The sequence below is a fragment of the Protobothrops mucrosquamatus genome, unplaced genomic scaffold (genome assembly GCF_001527695.2).
Source record: "Protobothrops mucrosquamatus isolate PMUCROS unplaced genomic scaffold, P.Mucros_1.0 scaffold1273, whole genome shotgun sequence".
In the NCBI taxonomy this organism is placed as follows: Eukaryota; Metazoa; Chordata; class Lepidosauria; order Squamata; family Viperidae; genus Protobothrops; species Protobothrops mucrosquamatus.
The window spans coordinates 456,393-478,092 of record NW_015387479.1 but is presented as its reverse complement, the minus strand read 5'-3'; the positions used below and the strand labels follow the sequence as shown (position 1 = coordinate 478,092).

General features: G+C 41.3%; 1 protein-coding gene across 1 annotated transcript in view; it reads right to left on the bottom strand.

Moving 5' to 3' along the window:
• Positions 1-8,776: 8,776 nt before the first annotated feature.
• The window catches only part of LOC107292143 (transcriptional repressor CTCFL-like), a gene marked incomplete at its 3' end in the record, with an annotated part of 28,344 nt that continues 15,420 nt past the window's right edge, over positions 8,777-21,700 (bottom strand). Inside the window, exons 7-11 of the mRNA XM_015821207.1 lie at positions 19,082-19,202; positions 17,304-17,453; positions 12,940-13,100; positions 11,344-11,526; positions 8,777-8,944 (exon numbers count right to left, since the gene is read on the bottom strand). Of these exons, the coding sequence (XP_015676693.1) occupies positions 8,777-8,944; positions 11,344-11,526; positions 12,940-13,100; positions 17,304-17,453; positions 19,082-19,202 (783 nt within the window). The remainder of the gene's footprint in view (positions 8,945-11,343; positions 11,527-12,939; positions 13,101-17,303; positions 17,454-19,081; positions 19,203-21,700) is intronic.

Below are 21,700 nucleotides of genomic sequence, written 5' to 3'. Positions count from 1 at the left end.
ATTTGAGAAGAGAAAAATGCATCTTTTCAGCAATGTATTAATAAAAATAGCAAAGACAGAGCAGGATCTTAAAGGGGATCTAATTCAGCTGAGATTAGGATATGCCCCGTGTTTTTTTCCATGCTGAAGCCAGATAAAATGAAATCAGACCATAGGAAGGGCCCAATTTCCACGAGCTCACGGATGTAGAAATTGTGCAGCTGATCCAAACTGGAACCGGTAAGTAATAAAGGCTGGAAATAAATAAATAAAACAACTTTCAAAAGCATTGCTACAAAGGACGGCACAGAGATGGGAAGAGGAAAGGAACATCCTAAGATGGTTCCCACCTTGCTTTAGATTTTCTCCAGTGAAGGGGGGGGAAGGAGGGGCTTGGAAGGGTTTCTCCCTTGTATTCTGCAACTGAGTGGCAGGTCACATCCGATCTTAGGCATGCAGCCATTGAAATCCAGTCGGATGACTTTCCTGCTTTTGAGGAAAAGATGAGGCAGCTTATCTAAGTACACAAACGGAATTCTGCAAATCTCTCACTTGGCTTTGCACGGGAGAGGCAATTTTGAAAGGCAGGGGTGGAAGCCCGCTGTCAGAGCCGCTGCATTCATTGTCAGTGGGCCACAGCACCAGCCCACTGGAGATGGGTGCAGAATTCACAGGATATAATTATAGCAATTATCTGGACGGCTCTTCTTCTCGTCAGTAATCTTGTCTTGCCCATCTACGCGCCTGTCATCTCTCATCATCGGGGCCTCTGAGCAGCCCATTGTTCCCAGGCGTTTGCCTGCTGTTCACGGGGAGGAAGTGCCAGTGGCAGGGCAGGCTGCCTGCAGACGGGGCCTCCCGGAGTGAGCAACCATCTGCCAGATGGGCTGGCTGGGGCCCCCAAGCATGGAGCAGTTCCTTGAAGCTGCCAGCTTGGGGGAGCCCAGCTGCACTTCTCCAAAGGGCAGTGCCAGGAACATGGAGGAGTTCAAAGCAGTTTCCGACTAAAAGCAGATTGCCTCCCTCCTCATGGTAAACAGATGTTCCTCTTTACCGATAAAATGAAGGTTTGCATAAACAGAAAGGCAGAATATAAATGTGATAGTAAGTAATAATAAAAAACATTTTAAGCAACGGAGGTAAAGACCAAGGAACCAGATTGGTTCAAAGGTTAACTTAGCCACAAACTACCAAAAGTCATTTTGGGTGAATCGATTACTTGCAGGTGATCCCGGACCTGAATTTATGTTGCTAGGTAAGGCGGTTGTTAATGTTAGATTTGCATTCTGAACAATGCAAAAATATTTATTGGTGAATCAACCAAGGTACATCCTCTCTCATTTTAAAAAAGCCTTTGATTTTTACACTTTCATGCTTAGAATGCAATAGAACGGAATCTCTCCGGGCCAAATGCCAAACCCAGAAAACCAGTTAATCAAGCTGGATGTAGAATCTGGATTGTATTGCAACTTTTGCATCTTCTAAAGAAGGGATCTACAACTTTTTCTAGGCTGAAGACACAATTGACCTTTGATTGAAGTAAAACAAAAACTTAAATTGTTTTATCCTTAATCTGCATATTTAACTTAAATCAAAATTTAATGTAGTAGCTATTCTCCTGTCAGGTATTTAATAGCTATGCCCTTTTGCCATATTAAAAATAGCCCTAACATCTTCTGGAAGACTCTTGAGAGCCGATCTTAAGAGGGTTGTATATAACTCTGGTGGTTTAACATTCCCTCCTTAGCTTTGGAAAAGATATTCTTCACTGACAAGAATTACAAAGGAAAGTTTGCTCCCTTCTGTATACATTCCTAATCAGATTGAAATATGTTAAGCACTTGACTTGAATCAAATAAAACAAAGAAAAAAAATGCTTAAATATGGGGGGGGGGGTGTTTTCAAACTGGATTCCGGGAATTCTTGAATTCCATGTGAACTGGACAGGTTCCATGAAGACTTAGGGATAGGGTGGGGGTCTCAAATGCATGCTGAGCCCTCCTGGATCCCACCCCAGTATGGGATTCATTGTATCACACCAGCATTTCCTGTCACCAGTTTTGCAAGCGGTCTGTGAATGAGAACAGCTAGTCTTCCATCTTCTGTGCAGATGTACAAAAACCCAACTTTTGGCCTGACCCTAAACAATTCCAACAAACATTTCCCCAGGCACTCAAGTTTAGTAATGGTGATTGAAAGCAGGGAGACCTAGAAATCTAGCAGGTGTTGCTTAGCAGCACAACAGTCACTTCTCTTTCCAAGTAGCAGACTATAGTTGGGTATATGCGCGAGTGTCCCAAAGAGGTCTGCTTAATCAATCCAAGTGGCATCCTGTGCACACCTAGTTAAGAAGTCCCAAATCCCATTGACCTGTGCAGGAATAAAGACATTTAGAATTGTGTTATCAGACTGCCTCTAGAAGTTGTAGGTGCCCCAACACTGGAGGATTTTAAGAAGAGATTGGACAACCATTTGTCTGAAATGTGTATAGGGTTTCCTGCTTGATCAGGAGGTCTGATAGAAAATCTCCAAAGTCCTTCCAACTCTGTTCTTCAGTTATTCTGCGGTGGAGAGCCAGTTTGGTCTAGAGTAGGGGTCCTCAACCTTGGCAACTTTAAGACTTGTGGACTTCAACTCCCAGAATTCCTCAGCCAGTTGAAGTCCACAAGTCTTAAAGTTGCCAAGGTTGAGGACCTCTGTTCTAGAGGTTTCCATCTCTGCTAAGTATATTGTGGCTTGATAATGGCTCAACATGTTGAATGAAGGCAATATTTATGGTTTATGCAATAAACCACAATTAAAGCAAACTTAGCTTAATGTGAAACTAGTCTCTGCGGCTAACCTCAGCATGGCCATCCCTGAATGAAAGAATTACACATAAAATGCAGCAGAATATGAATCATAATTCATGAAGGAGAAAAACTGCCCCTTGAAGTTTAATAAGGCAAATAGCAGTCCCTGAATCATCTTTAATACTTGTCATTATTTTTTTTTACCTCAGTGTTTGGGATCGCCACCCCCCTTGACCATCCAGTGAGACTTTTATCAACTCCACCCCAACTCAGCTTACAAAAGCTGAATAACAAATGGTTATTCCATTTGTTCACTTTTGGATGGCCACAAGATACTGCAAAACATTATACTCCTTCCTGAAAAGAGCAAAATCCTTAAAGCTTGTTATCTAATACTGTAAACATGAAATTCTATCGCCACCTTGAGGAAAGTATTCATAGCGGACATCAAATCCAGATGGAGTAATAGTTACTTTTATGGAAGTTCTTGCTTCCATAACTGATTGCCTTTCAGAGGAAGATTATTTTCTTCCAGCCGATTAACATATGGGATTTATGTGTAATAAAGATAACATAATTGAATGCATATAGTTTATGATTCAAACTGTTCCTGAGGGTGGTTATCCTAACCAAATTTAAAGCTCCCCCTCATGTCCAAGGAGTCTCTTTAGAATTCTGGGGTCATCAATACAACACCCATTAATGTTTTTTTTCCCTTGAGAACAGTACAGAATTGGCTTCCTAATGCCTTCTTCCCAGATTTGATTTCTCAGTCTAAACTATAGCATTGTAATAATAATAATAATAATAATAATAATAATAATAATAATAATAATAGTAATAGTAATAGTAATAGTAATAATAATAATATAGTAGTAGTAAAGTTGGAAGGGACCTTGGAGGTCATCTAGTCCAACCCCCTGCTCAGGCAGGTAACCCTATACCATTTTGGACAAATGGCTGTCCAGTCTCTTCTTAAAAACCTCCTGTGTTGGAGCATTCACCGCTTCTGGAGGCAGGTTGTTCCACTGGTTAATTGTTCTAACTGTCAGGAAGTTTCTCCTTAGTTCTAGGTTGCTTCTCTCCTTGGTTAGTTTCCACCCGTTGCTTCTTGTCCTGCCTTCAGGTGCTTTAGAGAATAGCTTGACTCCCACTTCTTTGTGGAAGCCCCTGAGATATTGGAACACTGTTATCATGTCCCCCCTTGTCCTTCTCTTTGTTAAACTAGACATACCCAATTCCAGCAACCGTTCCTTATATGCTTTAGCCTCCGGTCCCCTAATGTCCTGGTAGTCAAATGATTAGGAGGCTGGAGGCTAAAACATTTGAAGAACGGTTGCAGAAATTGGGGATGTCTAGTTTAGTGGCATGATAGCAGTATTTCAATATTTGAGAAGCTGCCACAAAGAAGAAGGGGTCAACTTATTTTGGAAAGCACCAGAAGGCAAGATAAGAAGCAATGGATGGAAACTAACCAAGGAGAGTTCCAACCTAGAACTAAGGAGAAATTTCCTGACAGTGAGAACAATAAATCCAGGGAATGGCTTGCCTTCAGAAGTTGTAGGTGCTCCAACACTGGAGGTTTTTAAGAAGAGACTGGACGGCCATTTGTCCAGAATGGTATAGGGTCTCCTGCTTGACTAGAAGTCTTCCAAGATCCCTTCCAACTCTGTTATTCTGTCTCCCCCTGAAGGAGTAATTAAGCCTACTAACTTCCTAGTCCAGGGGTGTCAAACTTGCAATGTCATGTGACATGTCGCGACATATTGCGACTTTTTTGGCATTGCCAGCAATGGGGTGGGCACGATTTTGCTATGATGCATCCGGCCTGCGGGCCAGCAGTTTGACACCCCTGTCCTAGTCCAAAGGCCAGCCAGATGTTTCTTCCATGATTCCTTCAAACGATAGCTTGTTCTGATTTCTCACTTTTTTTCCTAAGTTTCTCACTTGCCCCATAATTGTTATTCCCCTAGGGCAGGGATCTTCAAACGTGATGTTGTAATGCAAGTGCAAAGGCAAGCTTGTATCATGCTCTCACATGTTATGTCAGTCTGATGTTGGTGGGGTTAGGAACAGATATCTAAGTTTGCAATACATCATTGCGGATTTTACACATGGGCTTCCAAGTCCTAACCTTAAATGTCTGAATGTTCACACAGCAGAATACTTTAATTCTGGTTTTACCCAGGATAGTCAGACATCCAACGGTTTTAGAAAACAGCTGAATTAAACCAAACTGTACACAAAAACGTTTATTAAACAAGAACCAAATATACTTTACTTTTCTGTGCCTAAATAACAAGAGCCCAGCAGTTTTTCCCAGTTAGCCTTGAAACAGTCCTAATGCTCTAATAAAATACAGACAATGCACCAGTTAGTTTTAACACCACTGCTGCCTTTTCTTGTCAAATAAGTAAAGAATAAAAGACTACTGCACTATTACCATAAACAAATCTCAATTATTCTGATCTCTATGAGATACTTGCAACATATTTAAAAGAAAAAAGAAATAAGCGGGAGCATTTTGGTACAAGACTCTTTCTATAAACTTTCCTATTTAACTGACGGTTGGAGTACTTGAATGGCTCAGACTCAATTCTTATGATAACCCACGTTCACGAATTTGGATCACACATTGATAAAACCAAGATTTCCATTCAGTTCAATGGGATCTGTTTTGCAATATGAATTGCAGAAGCTTGGGGATGCCACTAGGAGCAAAAACGTAAAGACCCCTGACCCTACACTAACATCTAAATCTGACCTGAAGATGCATTTGCCATGAAAAGAAGCAGCGGAACATCCCCATCAAAGAATAAACTGGTATTACAGCTTAACTCTAACTCTGGTTAATTAAAACTCTAGGGCTACAAACAATGGAAAGGGTCACCACTGGAAAGGATTCCACATATTTAACTTTGTGTAAAGAGTCCCCTCTCTACACAGTATTATCAGAATAAGACCAAAAGGCAACGTGGCGAGCAAGATTTAGCCCATGAATAATTATATGTAATTTTACAAAAAGAAAATATAGGAGATCGCCATCTGGGTTTTTATGCTCTTCTACAATGGAAGCCATTGCTTTGCAAACAGAAAAAAAGAAGGAAAATAACACTATTTGTCCATCAAATTGAAGAGTATCTCACAAGTAATTCCTGCTTTACTGTCGTCCAGAGCAGTTTCTTTCTTCTCCCATGCTTCAAGAGAAACACTTTTCGGGGTGCATAATGGAGCGTTTACACAAACAGATGCTTGAAGAGAAAAAATAATCAAGGTGAATATGAACATTGGCTAAGAGGGCTGTAGGGTGCTGTAATCAATAGACTGCCAAAAAATTAGTACTTCTCTTGCTTGGACTTTGGCATCCCTCTTTTTGTTCCTCCCAACATCCCCTTGCTATAAACTTTTCTTTTTTACAAGCCTATAATCTCTTAATTTGGGGTAGAGTCGGGGTGACTGGATATAGCTGAGTGTTTACTGGCCGGATGCCCTTCCTGATGCCTACAGGGAGTTCACAGTAGATATTTTCTCTTTGTGCCCTGAGAGAGAAACATATGTTGCTACCTAGAATTGAACTCTCAACCTTCTGAGTGGGAGGCGAGTGTCTTCATCAGTAGACCATCAAGCTGCTTAAAACAAACCCCTTTCTATGTCCTATGTTATTCAGGACCCCCATTCTCCAACTACAAGTAGTCCTTGAATTGTGAACAGTTGCTTACAAACCACTTGGAATTAAAATGGATCCCAAAAGCTACTTAGGATCAGATTCTGGCAGCTGTGCCCCCTGCCCACAGTCACATGACTATGCTGGGAGTGCTCAGCAACAGGCCCACATTGATGGCTGCCATGTCACTGCAATTTATGATTGCTGGAAACTGGCATTTACTTCTGGTTTCCAGCAAAATCTGGCCCATAGTCAAGAATGGGTTCACTTAATAACCAGGGGGCTTGCTTTACAACTGCTGCAAAAAAGGGGGTCAGTCACATGATGACCCACTTTACAACTGTCACAATGTATATTATAATTCTCAAGCTTAGTTATGGTAATAAGCTGAAGACTCCCTGTAAGTTTTGGGGAGGGCTGTAGATGAAAAAATGTGGCAGGGAGCCCAGAATGTTATGAAAAAAAAAATTGCAACGTGATGATAAGGGTCTCTGGGCTCATTATGTAGGCAGACAGAATACTTTTATACATGACTTCTGAAACTGAAAATACTCTGCATGTTTCAAACTGATTAATGATTATATTTTCCTTACCAACCTTGGCCCTAATTATACCAATAAAACTGTCATTGGGGAGGGTGGCAATGAATAATTCTGAATATTATGGGGAAGCAGAGAAGACAAGTTCACCTGTCTCTGTAATGTCTGAAAGGAAGAAGATAAAAAGGGTGCTTCTAATGGGTAGCAGCTTATTATGTGTGCAAGCAAAATTAATATGTGCTAAAACATGGCTATTTGGCAAGGAAAAAAAGTTTAGAAGTATGTCCATCATACATAACAACAACAAATGTTGATTAAGAAAGACAAAGTCTGGATAATAGACATTGCAGTATCTAGAGACGCAGAAGAAAAGAGGGAAAAACACAAAATACAAGAGCTGAGAGTGAAAGCAAAGACAGTACCAAGTAATAATAGGCCCCTTAGATGCAATCCCAAAACATCTGGAGCGCCACTTAAGCATCATTGGCATTGACAAAATCACCATCAGTCAATTGAAAAAGGCAACTCTACTTGGAACAGCTTACATCCTATGTGTTGACATCTGTAACACCATCAAGCAACATTTGCCTATTCCAGATCCTTAGGAAGGACTCGACAGGTGGATAAAAAAGCCAAATCCAGTCCAAACATCTGGCTGATTATGCATCCAGTAACAGTAATAGAGCCAGTTTGCTTATGATTAGAGACCAAGAAACTGTGATTTCTTGTCCCCCTTAGACATGAATGCCAGTTGGGTGACTTTGGGCCAATCTCTCTCTCTCTCTCAGTCCAACCCACGTTCACCAGGTTGTTGTAGTGGAGGAAATAGGAGGAGGAAGGAGTATTAAGTATATCTGCTATCTTGAGTTACTTATAAAGTAATAAAGGTAGGATAAAATAATGGACAGCTCATTATCAGCATGGGAAGTCAAAATGCATGCAGGAAGAGGCCAAAATGTCCGTCTGCAAAGGCACAGACTCTAATTTCCAATGAAAGAAACTTTAATTTCCATAACTCTCCATTTAGCATGGCCAATGTTGAGAGTTCAAGCCTGTGTCTCGGGAGGACACCAAACCTGGGGAAACCTGTATTAGCAGGGATGAGTTTTCTCAGCACAGGGACAAGTGACAAACTCAGCATACGGGGACAATATTTTAGAGGAAAGCTGGAGTGTCTTTTTTTCCCCTTCACCCTTTTAACATGCAGATGTATTGATGGCTTTTCTATTATTGCAATTTTCAAAATGTAATTATATCTGTGCTGGAACTGACCTATTGTCAACGTTGCTAACATTGGATGTTCTTGCTTTGACAACATATGGAGATGCAGCCTTTTTCTTTCTTTACACTTAGAATTAGATGATACTGGGGGAGGAGCAGGAATGTGATGGGAGTTAGTTAGACATAATAATATTGTAATAGTGTGTGAACTCAGGACTTTTGAAATAAGAGATGATAAGAAATGGCGGGTTGGAGTAAAGGAGGGAAAGCCTGCATTTCAAACTAATTGAAGAATGTGATTTATGACTGTTAATTAGAGGAGGGAATTGTGTTTGATACTATGTGCTAAGGGGAGGGGAATCCAGATTTTGGCTTCTGATTATGTACCTGCCGAAGCTATGCCATTCGAATAAAGATTATTTAAGGTAAACAATGCCTCGAAGTTCTTTGAAGAGTTTCATCTGTTGGAACCACGACACCTATTATAAAAAGGTAAGTTAACCAATGCCTTTTTTTTTTTAATGTGCAGATTCTAAACCTGGCCAGGAAAAAAAACATCCCTTCCTTGCCCTCCCCCTCACCCAAAGCTCTTCTTCTTGCTGCATTTTATTGTGATCATTGCATTTGTTACCTTCTTGTCTGGCCATAGGATGACTTTCTTTTTTCTTCCTCTTGCTTGCTCTGCAGGATGGAGAGCTTTCAAAAGCTCTTGCCTCCTTGCATTTTTCAGCGTGCTTGCACATGTTATTCTATGCAGAAAGAAAAGGCCAAAAGAGAATTTACCCAACCAGTTAAAAGCATGAATGCACAGGGTTTTAGGGAAGGGAGAAGTCATGAAGTGCCCCTTCCTTAGCCAGCATAAACAAGTCAGCAAAGCAGGATGGAATCAAGAGTTTCAGGCAGCAGGATAAGGAAGTTTGATATAGCGACATTACTCCACTTATGACTAGTTGCTTAGCACTGGAGGTTAAGATGAACCCACAAAAAAGGTACTTATGGCCCAATTTTGAAATTACGGCCGCTGCAGTGCCCCCACAGTCATGTGAACAAAATTTGGGTGCTTGGCAATCTGTCCAACTTTCTGACTGACTGAAGGGACACTGTAATGTCATCCTACCCACCGGTTCCTACTGGGGGGGGGGAGAGAACTACAGGAAAATTTAGCACTTTTCCTTTCCTTTTTGAGCACGTGTGCAATCCCTTCCTAGACTTCTGGCCTCTTCTCATGTCCCATTTATCTACCTGTCCATGGCACTGGCATATGGTGTTTTTGTCAGCCTTATTAGATAGACCACGCAGGAAAAAAGCCAGATAAACTAATTCTACTTTATTGTAAAGCTACATAAATAGACTTGCAAGTCTGAAAATACAATTCTCCTGCTGTTAACGTTACAGCCTGAAAACCTAGGAAGGTTTCCTTCTGAGCTTCTCGCTCTGCTCACAATTCACCTGTAGGCTCTGCTGTCTCTTATCTGACCATTCCCTAGGACAGGGCTTTTCAACCAGTGGTACGGGTACCACCTGTGGTACATTGGCACCTGGCAGCTGGAGCTCGGTGCTGATCCTGGTGCTTCTGGTGAGCCCAGAAGAAGCGCCGATCAGCTGGAATGTTGCAGCCTCTCCAGGGTCTTGTGATTTACATTCAGATGCCTGGCAACTGATTCATATTTATGACGGTCACAGTGTCCCAGGGTCATGTGAAGTGACCAAAACCTGCTGCTGGGGGGAATAACCACCCAGCAGACGGGGGGAATAAAAACAAAACACCCCCCACCCCACCCATGCTGCCAATCCTCAACAGAAATGCTCACAACAATGAAAACCTCGGACGGGAGGAAGAGCGCCGCCGGGCAGACAGGCAGGTGTCTTGCTCGGCTGTGGCTTGGGGGGGCACTTTATTCAGTGCCATTGTAACTTCGAACAGTCACTAAGCGAACTGTTGTAAGTCGAGGACTACCTGTACTTTATCACTTTTTTCCTTTTTTGGGGGGGTCATCACATTTTTGACACCTTGCTAGACGACTGGTGGTACTCGGATGTTGCCATATCCTAAAAGTGGTACAATGGGTGAAAAGGTTGAAAAGCCCTGCCCTAGGAAGCATCTTTTCCCTCATCTATCAAAGTGATTCCCACATACCATTAATTCATTTGTAGAAAATCAGGGTTGTAACAACTGCAGCTATCCATGGTTTCACTGGGAATGACCCAGGTGCATCCTCAGCAATTATGAGCCAATGTAAAATTTGATTTCCACAGTGGCTGAAAAGCATTCGGGAAATTAAGTCCTGCCACCTATGGCACAGCAACTGATTTGGCACCTTCCAAGTACAATTATATTTCTTGTCACCCTGGACAATAAAGATCTTGCTTCCTGAACACCTTTGTGTGTATCTTATAGATTTTTGGCTGCTAATCACAAAAATATCTATTACGCAATGTTTTGTAGAAATCTCTTTTTACAAAATGGCAATGTACGTCATTCAATACCTGCTGGCTGAGCTGCAGATATGAAAGAAACATACGAAAATAAGGAATTGTTGTTGAAGCACATCCAGTACACCAAGTACAACTGGGATATCTGTGGAGATCTAAAAGTAGTGGTTTCGTTGTTTGGAATTCAGCTTGGATATACCAAGTACTGTTGTTACACATGCGGTTGGGACAGCCATGTAAGAGAGTTGTAACTGGTATCCATTAATGCTGGCAGACTACTGGACACTTCAGCAAATTGTATTGAATACTAAGTACAAACAAAGATCAGCAGTAAAACACTTTGGGCCCTGTTTAATTCATGCAGCCTGCCAGCAACCTTATGCGATTAAATACATTATGGTCATTAAACATTAATGTCATATATCTCAAAATTCCTACGTAACATAGGGTTTCTGAAATTATATTTGGGTTCAGTTTGAAGGGGTCTATCATAATCACCAAAAGTTTTTCAAGAAGCAAAACTTTTGAAAAAAAAAATTGCTGTCCAGTGATCATTAAGCAGCATGAGAATCAGAACTGAACACATCTAGATGGCAGGCTAAATCTGGGAGAGTGAAAACCTGTATTTGCATAGAACCCACTGAGTACAACTATTATTCTCCAGCTGTTGTATATGGTTATAGACCTCTCCAAAAAGGCAAACAAGTCACCTTACCCAACGTGAATAGGCCTTGCCACACTTGGGACATGCATAGACCTTTGGCTCAAAGCTGGAGTCATGGTATTTCTTGAAGTGAATGGTTAAGAGCTGTTTCTGCCGGAAGCCCTTGTTGCAGGAGAGGCAAACAAAGGGCTTCTCACCAGTGTGCGTCCGCTTGTGCACAATCATATGGCGTTCCTGGGAGAAAGAAGACTTCATCAAAACAAAGCCAAGGATTTTGCTCCTTAGTTCCTAGGTTGGATCTTCCTTTGACAAGCTTCCACCCATTGCTTCTTGTCGTACCCTCAGGTGCTGTGACGCCCTCTTCCTAATGACAGCCCTTCAAGTATTGGAAGATGTCTATTGTGTCACCCCTAAACCTTCTCTTTATTAGGCTAGACCTACCTAGTTCCCTTAGCCATTTATCATATGGTTTATCCTCAAGACCTCTTATCATTTTTTAAATTTAATGCACTTCTACATAAGCTCCAGATGAGATATTCAGTTTATTTCAATAACATCAAATATTCAGGCAAATGACAAACCATGATTGGGATAACTTAAGGTGGGAGGGCAAAGAAGAATCAAATTATATGTAACATTATTTCTTCATCCTATACCCCATTTACCTGCTAGAATGGCCATTTTTTTTGTTTTCTATCAGTTCTGAAGTTGATATTTAAATAACCAAGATATGTGAGGGCAACCTGACTTTGGAATAAGACTATTTTCAGCAGGAAGAAAATTCAATTCCTTCTGAGGCAAACCATCTCAGAAAATAGTTCTGTCTTTTCTTGAAAACCCAGAATTAATGGATAATGATTCAATCTCACCCAATACAATTTTGTTCATCTTCATTCTGGCCTTTCAAATATTAATTGTGACATACTGTACAGATCAGTCAAGTGGCCTGGAAGAGAGCGTTTTGCTCTAAAGAGGAAGTCACAGACCCTATAGCAGGGGTCTTCAAACTTGGCCCTTTTCTGACTTGTGGACTTCAACTCCCAGAATTCCTCAGCCAGGCACACTGGCTGAGGAATTCTGGGAGTTGAAGTCCACAAGTCATAAAAGGGCCAAGATTGAAGACCCCTGCCCTATAGCTTAGCAATAATTCCTCCCTTTTGCAACAATAAAGACTGATATTCTAAAGGACAGGGGTGTCAAACTGGCAGCTCTTGGACCGGATGCATCACACACAGGCCATGCGTACCCCGGCTCTGCAAAGGCAAAAAAATGTTGTGATAGTCACATGATGCGATCGAGTTTGACACCCGTGCTGTAGGAGTTTGTTATCAGGAAATAGTTACATGAAACGAAAGCCCATATATAACAGACTAACAGAGTTGAAAGAGATCTTGGAGGTCTTCTAATCCAACCTCTCTCCCTGCTCTACAAAACTGGAGAGCTAGTCATGGAGATCCAAATTTAAGTCCATGCTCAGCCACAGAATCTCCCTGGGTGATTTTAGGATAGCCATTCTCCCTGCCCGGCCTACCTAACAGAGTGGTTGTTGTCAGAAAAAAATGGAGGAAGGGAACGCTGAGCTCCTACATAAAAGGAAGTCTATAAATCTGATAAACAGCAGCCAGAGCTGGGCCATTTCATAAATACCTGTTTGCACGTGTAGCTGCATTGATCACACTTGAATTTCTTTTCATCTCTGTGTATCTTCTTGTGTTGTTGCAGAGCGTAACGCTCATGGAAGGCACTCTCACAATAATTGCACTTGACCGGTATCTCAATGTAAGAATGCAGGTTTCGCAAGTGGATACCTGTAACAGGAGAAGTATGATTTTACATTTTTTTCCAAATACTTCTGAGCATTCATATGGATTTGCCCTAATTGGTCACCGTTGTTGAGTCTCAAGCAGGTGTTTTGAACAGACAAAAAAGACACTGAAACAAATTTTAAGCTCACATAAATCCCATGCAGTGACTATTATATCCATAGGAAAAAAAAAAGTCCTGGTGGCACAGTGGTTAGAATGCAATACTATAGTCTAACTCTGCACACAGTCCGGAGTTTGATCCTGACCGGCTCAAGGTTGATTCAGTCTTCCATCTTTCCAAGGTCGGTAAAATGAGGAGCCAGATTGTTGGGGGCAATAGGCTGGCTCTCTAAAGCACTATGGGGTGGTATATAAGTCTAAGTCAGCGGTTCTCAACCTATGGGTCGCGACCCCATTTGGGGTCGATCGACCATTTCACGGGGGTTGCCAAGCAAGGCTGTCCGCCATTTTTCCCCCTTTTCCGGCGGGTGCCTTACCTCCCTTGAGCTGGGCTAGCTGGTGGTCGGCCTGCTCCGTCTCTGCTGCTTGCCAGCTATGCCTCGGCCGGCGCAGGGGGCGGAACCACGCATGCGTGGCGCTCACGGGCAGGGAAAGTCCTCGACTTACGACCGGCTGGGTAGTCCTCGACTTACGACTGGTTTAGTCCTTGACTTACGACCAGTTTAGTCCTCGACTTACGACCGGTTGGGGGTCGCAGCATTAAAAAGGTTGAGAACCACTGGTCTAAGTACTATTGCCACTGCTAAAAGGCAAAGTCTCTCTGATTCACATTACTGTACATCAGATGACCCACACTACAGGTAATCTTCGACTCATAACCATTCCTCTAGTGACCATTACAATGAGAAAATCTAGAAAAAAATGGACATGCCCAAGCCCCCATGAAAAAGCAAAATAGTGCAATATTTAAGCAACCATGCAACCTAAATTGTACCTAAGGGGCTTGTGAATTGCAAATATTAGTTAAAAAGGTAATATGAAACAGACTACATGACTTCAAGGGAGATGCACCAACTGAACTCTGATTAGGATTCAAATTTAGAGACTTCACAAGAAGAAGAAGGAAGGGAGGGAGGGAGGTAATTAAGAGGAGCAACAATTCCTGGCCCCTTTTAAATGTATAAAAAGCAAAGGATTGGTTTAAGGAGCATATTCACTTCCCTCCAAGTAACCAAAAGGTGGTGCTATTTCGCTTTCTTACAAAATTCAGTCCTTGAATCCAGTCTCACTAAGAGCTGAAAAAATAAAAACAAATAAAAACTTGATCTTTGCAAAAGCATCTTCCAAAAAATTTACATACATACCACTGAAAGAGAAAACCCTAAAAATTACACATTTAGTAGTCTTCTTGGTACCCGATGTGACCCCTTGGCTGGGATTATAATGCCTTTTGGTCAAACTGGTTGGGAATTTGGTAAACTGTAATCTCAAAACAGCATGAAGTTGGAAAGGCTGTATTAGCCCTCAATTTCTTGCCATTAACTTTTTTTTATTCATCTGCAGTCTCCCTTTCAAGATTCCATGTTTTCATTTGTTCACTTACAATTAAGAAGCATTTACTTTTGTGTTCTAAAAATCTGGGCCTAAGGCAGAGGCATACACAAAGAGTATTTAAAAAGTCACAACGGTGGCTGAAACCACATGACTAAAGCTATACCTGTTTTTACATGTGTGCTGACACATATAAAAAGGGGGTAGGCTTTTGATCTCACGGTTGCATAGCTGTCTTGGTTTTATTTTATTTTTTGTCTCTACTGTGGATGTCCCTGACCTACTGCGTGCTCATCATTCACACAAAGACTTCTTCTTGAAGCTACTTCTGAATTGATCGAAGTCAACTAAGCAAATGTCCTGTCATCTTCTTCTAACAATCTCCAGGATAAGGACGTCTCAAGTGCAGGTTTTTAACTGCTTCGCATACATCAATGGGGTAGATCATAAAATGAAGCAATTCTGAAATGAACCCTATTCACCTCAAACTCTGGGAATAAACCCGTCAAAGATGGCATTGGTGTATTGAGTGTTTTTCTCTCCAACAGTTTTCAAAGTCACATTGTCTTCTCCTATTTCACGCAGGTTAAAGACCAACTTAAACAAAGATGATTAGGGGACTGAAGGCTAAAACGTATAAAGAACGGTTGCTGGAATTGGGTATGTCTAGTTTAATGAAGAGAAGGACGAGGGGGGACATGATAACAGTGCTCCAATATCTCAGGGGCTGCCACAAAGAGGAGGGAGTCAAGCTATTCTCCAAAGCGCCTGAAAGCAAGACAACAACAGTGGATGGGAACTAATCAAAGAGAGAAGCAACCTAAAACTAAGGAGAAACTTCCTGACAGTTAGAACAATTAATCAGTGGAACAACCTGCCTCCAGAAGTTGTGAAGCGTTTAAGAAGAGACTGGATAACCATTTGTCTGAAATGGTATAGGGCAGAGGTCACCAACCTTTGTCGGTTGGCGGACCGGAGGAAAAGGGAGGGGGAAGCATTTTACATGCGTGTGTGCGCGTGCGCATGGGGCCGTGAGCACACATGCTGCAAATGGGGTGGGGCTAGCGGCCGTGTGATACTCACTAGCTCTGCCCCGTTCTTGCGTGGCGCAGTGCCTTGTTTTTACGCTCCATGGCACGGCAGTGTCCATTTTTGCATCTTGCAGCATGGCAGTGACCCGTTTTTGCACTTCGCAGTGCGGCTGTGCCCATTTCCGCACCCCATGGCACAGTGGTGGCCCATTTTCACACCCCGCAGTGCAGCGGTGTCCCACTTTTGCATCCCAAGGTGCAGTGGCAGCCCATTTTTGTGCCCTATGGCACAGGGTTCTGTTTTTGCAACCCGTGGGCTAGCACAAGTGAGGGGTGTGCGCACAAATTGGCCAGCTTGTCCCATGGCCCGGTGGCCAGCAGGCCATGGCCCACTACCGGGCCACGGCCCCCAGATTGGAGACCCCTGGTATAGGATTTCCTGCCTGAGCAGGGAGTTGAACTAGATGACCTCCAAGATCCCTTCCAACTTTTATTATTATTGATCATCGCACAGTCAGCCAGATGTTCAGACTGGATTTGGCATTTTGTCTACCTATCGAGTCCTTACCAAGGACCTGGGATAGGCAGATGTGGATGTTTGATGGTATTACAGATATCGTCCCAGGATGGAAGCAGTTCCTAATAAGGCCGCCTTTTGCAATTGACTAATGGCAAATTTGTCAATGCCAATGGTGTTCAAGTGGTGCTCCAGTTGTTTTGGGATTGCACCCAAGGCAATTGGTACTACACTTGCTTGCCTTTGCCACAGTCTTTCTATTTCTATTTGCAGGTCTTTGTATTTTGTTATCTTCTCCAGTTCTTTCTCGTCTATTCTGCTGTCTCCAGGCACTGCCACGTCTACTATCCAGACTTTTTTGTCTTATTTATTGACAATTATTATTATTATTATTATTATTATTATTATTATTATTATTATTATTATTATTATTATTATTATTATTATTATTATTACTATATCTTAGATTTTCCTAATACTTTCTCTCAGGAGATATACCTTGCCTACCTTGCAGTTTGATCAGAAGACTTTATAAAATTAATACATGGCTTCTTTTGATGGTCTCACCTGCCTTTTCCCTGTACGATTTAAAAATGTATATTCATACTCATGCTCATAACTTAAATCAAATGATACACTACAGATACAATGGCACTTTTTTGCGCTGTACTTATATCTGTACTTATATCTGTGTGCAAATATAGTAGGGCACATTTGCAATGGGCCAAGAAGGACTGGAAAACATAATGAGAAGAATTCAGGGCAATCTAAGAAAAAAAAATCACTGAAAATTAAAAAAAAAAAAAAAAGAACAGAGTGCTAAGACATTGGTGACTTTCCCAATTAAAACACAGCAACTTAGAACCCAAAAAACTCAGGAAAAACTGTGTGTGAAAATGTCAGGAACATGCTAAGTCCAAATGATTGATATTAGATATAGAAACAATGCTCACTGGTCACATCTTTGAGTGAGAAATCAGAGTTTATTTACTGCAAAAAGACAAGAGCTTGCTTTGGAAATTAACGATCCAGAGCACGATACTTTGGGGATAGATTTATGAAGTCAAGCTGGATACTGACAGTGACCTTCATTCTTTATGTGTTTTTATAGAAAGGTTTTGGGGGGGGGAAAGTTATAAAACTTACTTAAATCGCCTTTCCGGGCAACGGATGTGGCACATTGCGGACACTGGTATTTTGGTACATTTTCCCCATGTTTATGCAAAACATGGAACTTCAAAGTCCCAGCCTGTGTGAATCTGGCTTTACAAATCACACATTCAAAGGGTTTTTCACCTAGAGGGAAACACATACTTGTAATAACTGGTGAACTAGAGAGCAAAATGCCACAGCTGAAAACGGTAGCATATTTTCCAGATCCTACTTTTTCCATCCTCACCCTGAACTGGAACGGATGCTGCATCCAGGCCCCCATGGGAACTCTTGCCCATCTGCCCTCCTAGAGATCTATCTTGGTTCTCCCACTTCCTTGCCACCATTTCATTCATCTCCATTTAAACAGATTTACACTGCAATTCCTCCCCATTTCATCAAGCTTAGCTTGAGAAGAGAGTTGGCTTAGTGAAAGGATTAATTGTTTAATTATAATTTATTCTTTAATCTATTAGTTGAATGGAGCATTGGTCAACTGCTGGAGAATTTTGTATGTTGTAAAGATGGCGAGGGCAAAGCCAAACACTGGGCGATATAAAAGTGTCCTTGAGTTTGTGAGATGGAGCTGGTGACCATAGAGACCTGTCTCCATCCCTCCCTCCCTGTCTCTCTCCTTCCTTCCTTCCTTCCATCCATCCATCCATCCCCTCCATCTTTTACTCCTGGGTTTACTGCTAAGAGCACATCAGTTTCATTCATCTTTCCTGGCAGACAATTATACTGAGATTTATTTTGGCCAGCATGCAAAAAATATATTCCTTAACCCTGTTCAAAACAGTGTCTTTATCCTGTCTTTGCCATTTCAATAGACCAAGGAGGGGAAGCAGGCTGATAATACAACAGCACAGTGAAAGCTCAATGTTGCCATATGTCCTTGTTTCTTCATAGCATGTCTCCTAGCTTGATTTCCTATTCTCCCAACCACTGAATCATAGACTTATGAACCTGAAAGGGACCACAGGGATCATTTAATACCATTCCCTACAATGTGCAAGAAAACCAAGCAAACTGTCTAGGACAGGTAGCTGCCCAGCCTTTTTTCTTTCCAAAAATGGAGAACCTGCAATCTCAACAGGTACAATGTCCTACCTTTATAGCAATAGCACTTAGACTTATATATCGCTTCGTAGTGCTTTACAGCACTCTCTAAGCGGTTTACAGAGTCAGCATATTGACCCCAACAATCTGGGTCCTCATTTTACCGACCTTGGAAGGAAGGAAGGCTGAGTCAACCTTGAGCCCCATCAGGATTGAACTGCTGGCAGTTGGCAGAATTAGCCTGTGCAATACAGAATGCTAATAACTGTGCCATCACGGCTCTTCAGATATTAGCATCAGGAAATTTCCTCTTCTATTTAAATGAAATCTTGCTAGTTACAGTTTATATCCTTCATTCTGGTTCTAGTTTTTGTGGACAAGGGAAGCAGTTCTTGGAGGTCATTCTTCTTATGACTTTCCTTTACATACCTGAACATATCTACCAGCTCTTCCTTGAGTCTTCTTTACTTCAGATCTAACATGCCCTCAAGTCTTTAGAAGCCAACTCTTCTTCCAAATAGTTTTCTCTTGTTTTGTCTCCAAATCCACTGACTTTGCTATTCTATAGTACCATCTGCTTCCAACTGTTCTGCTTTGCTTTTGCTCACTTGCCTATCTTTCTTCCTTTAGTGGCTCAGCATCTCATAGCCCCACAGGACCAAGCATTAGCATTACTCTGCTTTAATGGCAGCCATTATAGTTTTAATACATACCTGAGTGAGTTACCATATGTCTTTTCAATTTGTAAGTGTCCCTACTAGCATAGGAGCACACCGTACAACTGTAAGGGCGCTCTCCTGTATGTGAGCGAATGTGACGCTTCAATTTGCTGGCCTACAATGATGAAAGAAGATTCTGAATTATAAATGCATCGAGGGTGCTGCTGAAACAATTCACCATTAAAAAGAAGTTGACTTTAGCTTACTCTGGCCACCTCTTACAAAGAAAACCTCTATAAAATGTTTTATAGATGGCATCTCCCGCCCATAAGATTAGCTAAAATGGGTTCTAACATTTCTTCTAAATGTTGGAAATGTAATTTGGCAATTGGAACATACTATCATATGTGGTGGGAGTGCCCGCGAGCTTGTGATTTTTGGACTAAGGTTAAAGAATGGTTGGAAGAAATACTAGAGTGAGTGGTAGAGTTAAAACCAGAATTTTTCCTATTAGGTATAACAACGCAGAAGTATGACAAAGGCGTACTCTATTTGATGCTACACATTCTAACGGCTTCCAGATTGGTTTATGCTCAAAATTGGAGGAATAAGGGAATTCCAACGGAAGAAATCCTGTATAAAATTGTATCATGTGCAGAGATGGACAGGCTTACAATGGCTATGAAAGATAAGACAGAACTGGAATATTTCGAAACCTGGGACAAATTTTATCGCTGGTATGAATCAAGGAGAACCGCTCGGATCTTAAGGTAACGATAGGATTGAAACATACATATAATTGTACATATAATTGTATATATAATTGTATTGTGTCGAAGAATGAGGTTTATATAGAGGTTAAGGATGATGTATTAAGTTTTTGTACCATGAGAAACAAAGTGTTAGGAATATTTACTCTGGAATGCCACGTATGTCCATTTTTGTTTTAATTGTATTATAAATAAAAAACTTAAAATTAAAAAAAAAAAAAAAAGAAGTTGACTTTTTAGAAATGCTGTTAAGTGGCACTGCTTGTCACTAGTGGTGGGATTCAGCCGGTTTGCACCAGTTCACCAGAACCGGTAGCTAATTTTTTGTTGTCCAGGCCCAGAATGAAAGTCCGGAAGCGGCATCCACACAGAGAACTGGTTGTTCACATATTTGAATCCTACCACCGGATAGGCCGTTGCATTTCTAAAGCAGGGCTCTCCAAATTTGACAACTTTAAGACAACTTTGTGGGCTTCAACTCCCAGAATTCTAGGAGTTGAAATCCACAAGTCTTCAAATTGCCAAGTTTGGAGTGCTCTATTCTAAAGTTCTGCCTTCCAAACTAGGTCTCCTGTTTCTCTGTGTTAATCCTAACCACAAAAGGAAAAATATTAAAGGTCCAATTCTGCAAAATTGTTGTTTTTTTTTACAAGACTACAGTTAGTCCTTGACTTAAAAACATTTATTTTAGCAACCATTCGAAGTTCAACAGCACTGAAAAAAGTGTTGTATGATCAATACTCACACTTATAATAATAATAATGATGATAGTAAAGTTGGAAGGGACCTTGAAGGTCATCTAGTCCAACCCCCTGCTCAGGCAGGAAACCCTATACCATTTCGGACAAATGGCTGTCCAGTCTCTTCTTAAAAACCTCCAGTGTTGGAGCATTCACAGGTTCTGGAGGCAGGTTGTTCCACTGGTTAATTGTTCTAACTGTCAGGAAGCTTCTCTTTAGTTCTAGGTTGCTTCTCTTCTTGATTAGTTTCCACCTGTTGCTTCTTGTCCTGCCTTCAGCCGCTTTGGAAAATAGCTTGACTCCCTCTTCTTTATGATCGTCTCCATAGTTACATTATCAAAATTCAGGCACGCCAGTTGCCATTTGCAGTCTTCCCATCCAGCTTCCAATAAGCAAAGTCAATGAGGGAAGCTAGGTTTGCTTAACGACTGTCTAATTCACTTAACAACTGCAGTGCTTGCTTAACAACAGGCCAAAAATGTCATAAAACTGAGCGTGACCACTTAACAATAATTTGCATAGCAAATCTGAGCAACTGGCGTTTTTATGAGTATATGCAGCAACGATAAACAAGAGATACACACAGATCCTCACATCCTTTATATTACTCCCCTTTTATTTAATATTGTTTCTCCAAGTTTATATGTTGTTTCCAACCAGAAAAATGAAAAAAGAAAATGTTGTTTAAAGAACTCTGTAATCTGCTCTCCCTTGGCTGACATTTTATTAGTTTCTAAAAATCAATGCTAAAGGCTGCTACTTTATCCATGGAACATTCATAAGAATATTTTAACGCTGATTAGAAACAAACCACTATTTTCAGAAGAATTGAGAGGGGTTTAAGCTTCTTGTCTTTCTTTCATCCGGCAAGGCAAACAGATTTCTGACCATGATAAAAAATCTATTTACCAGAAGCAGGAACGAAGTGCAGGTATTAAGACAAGCCTCAAAAGCTATTCTCAAATCTTCCTGCCGTGGAGGATGACCTCAAATAGGGATTCCTTGCAGCCATCTTAGTTTTCATTCAGCATTAGATTAAACCCCTTATTTGGTTAGTATTTCTAGAATTCTCAGCAATGTATTTTGCTGGGATTTTGTTGTTCTGGCTTCAAAAAGTATCTCATAGAGGCTTTTTTCCCTCCATGTAAGGCATATTCCTTATA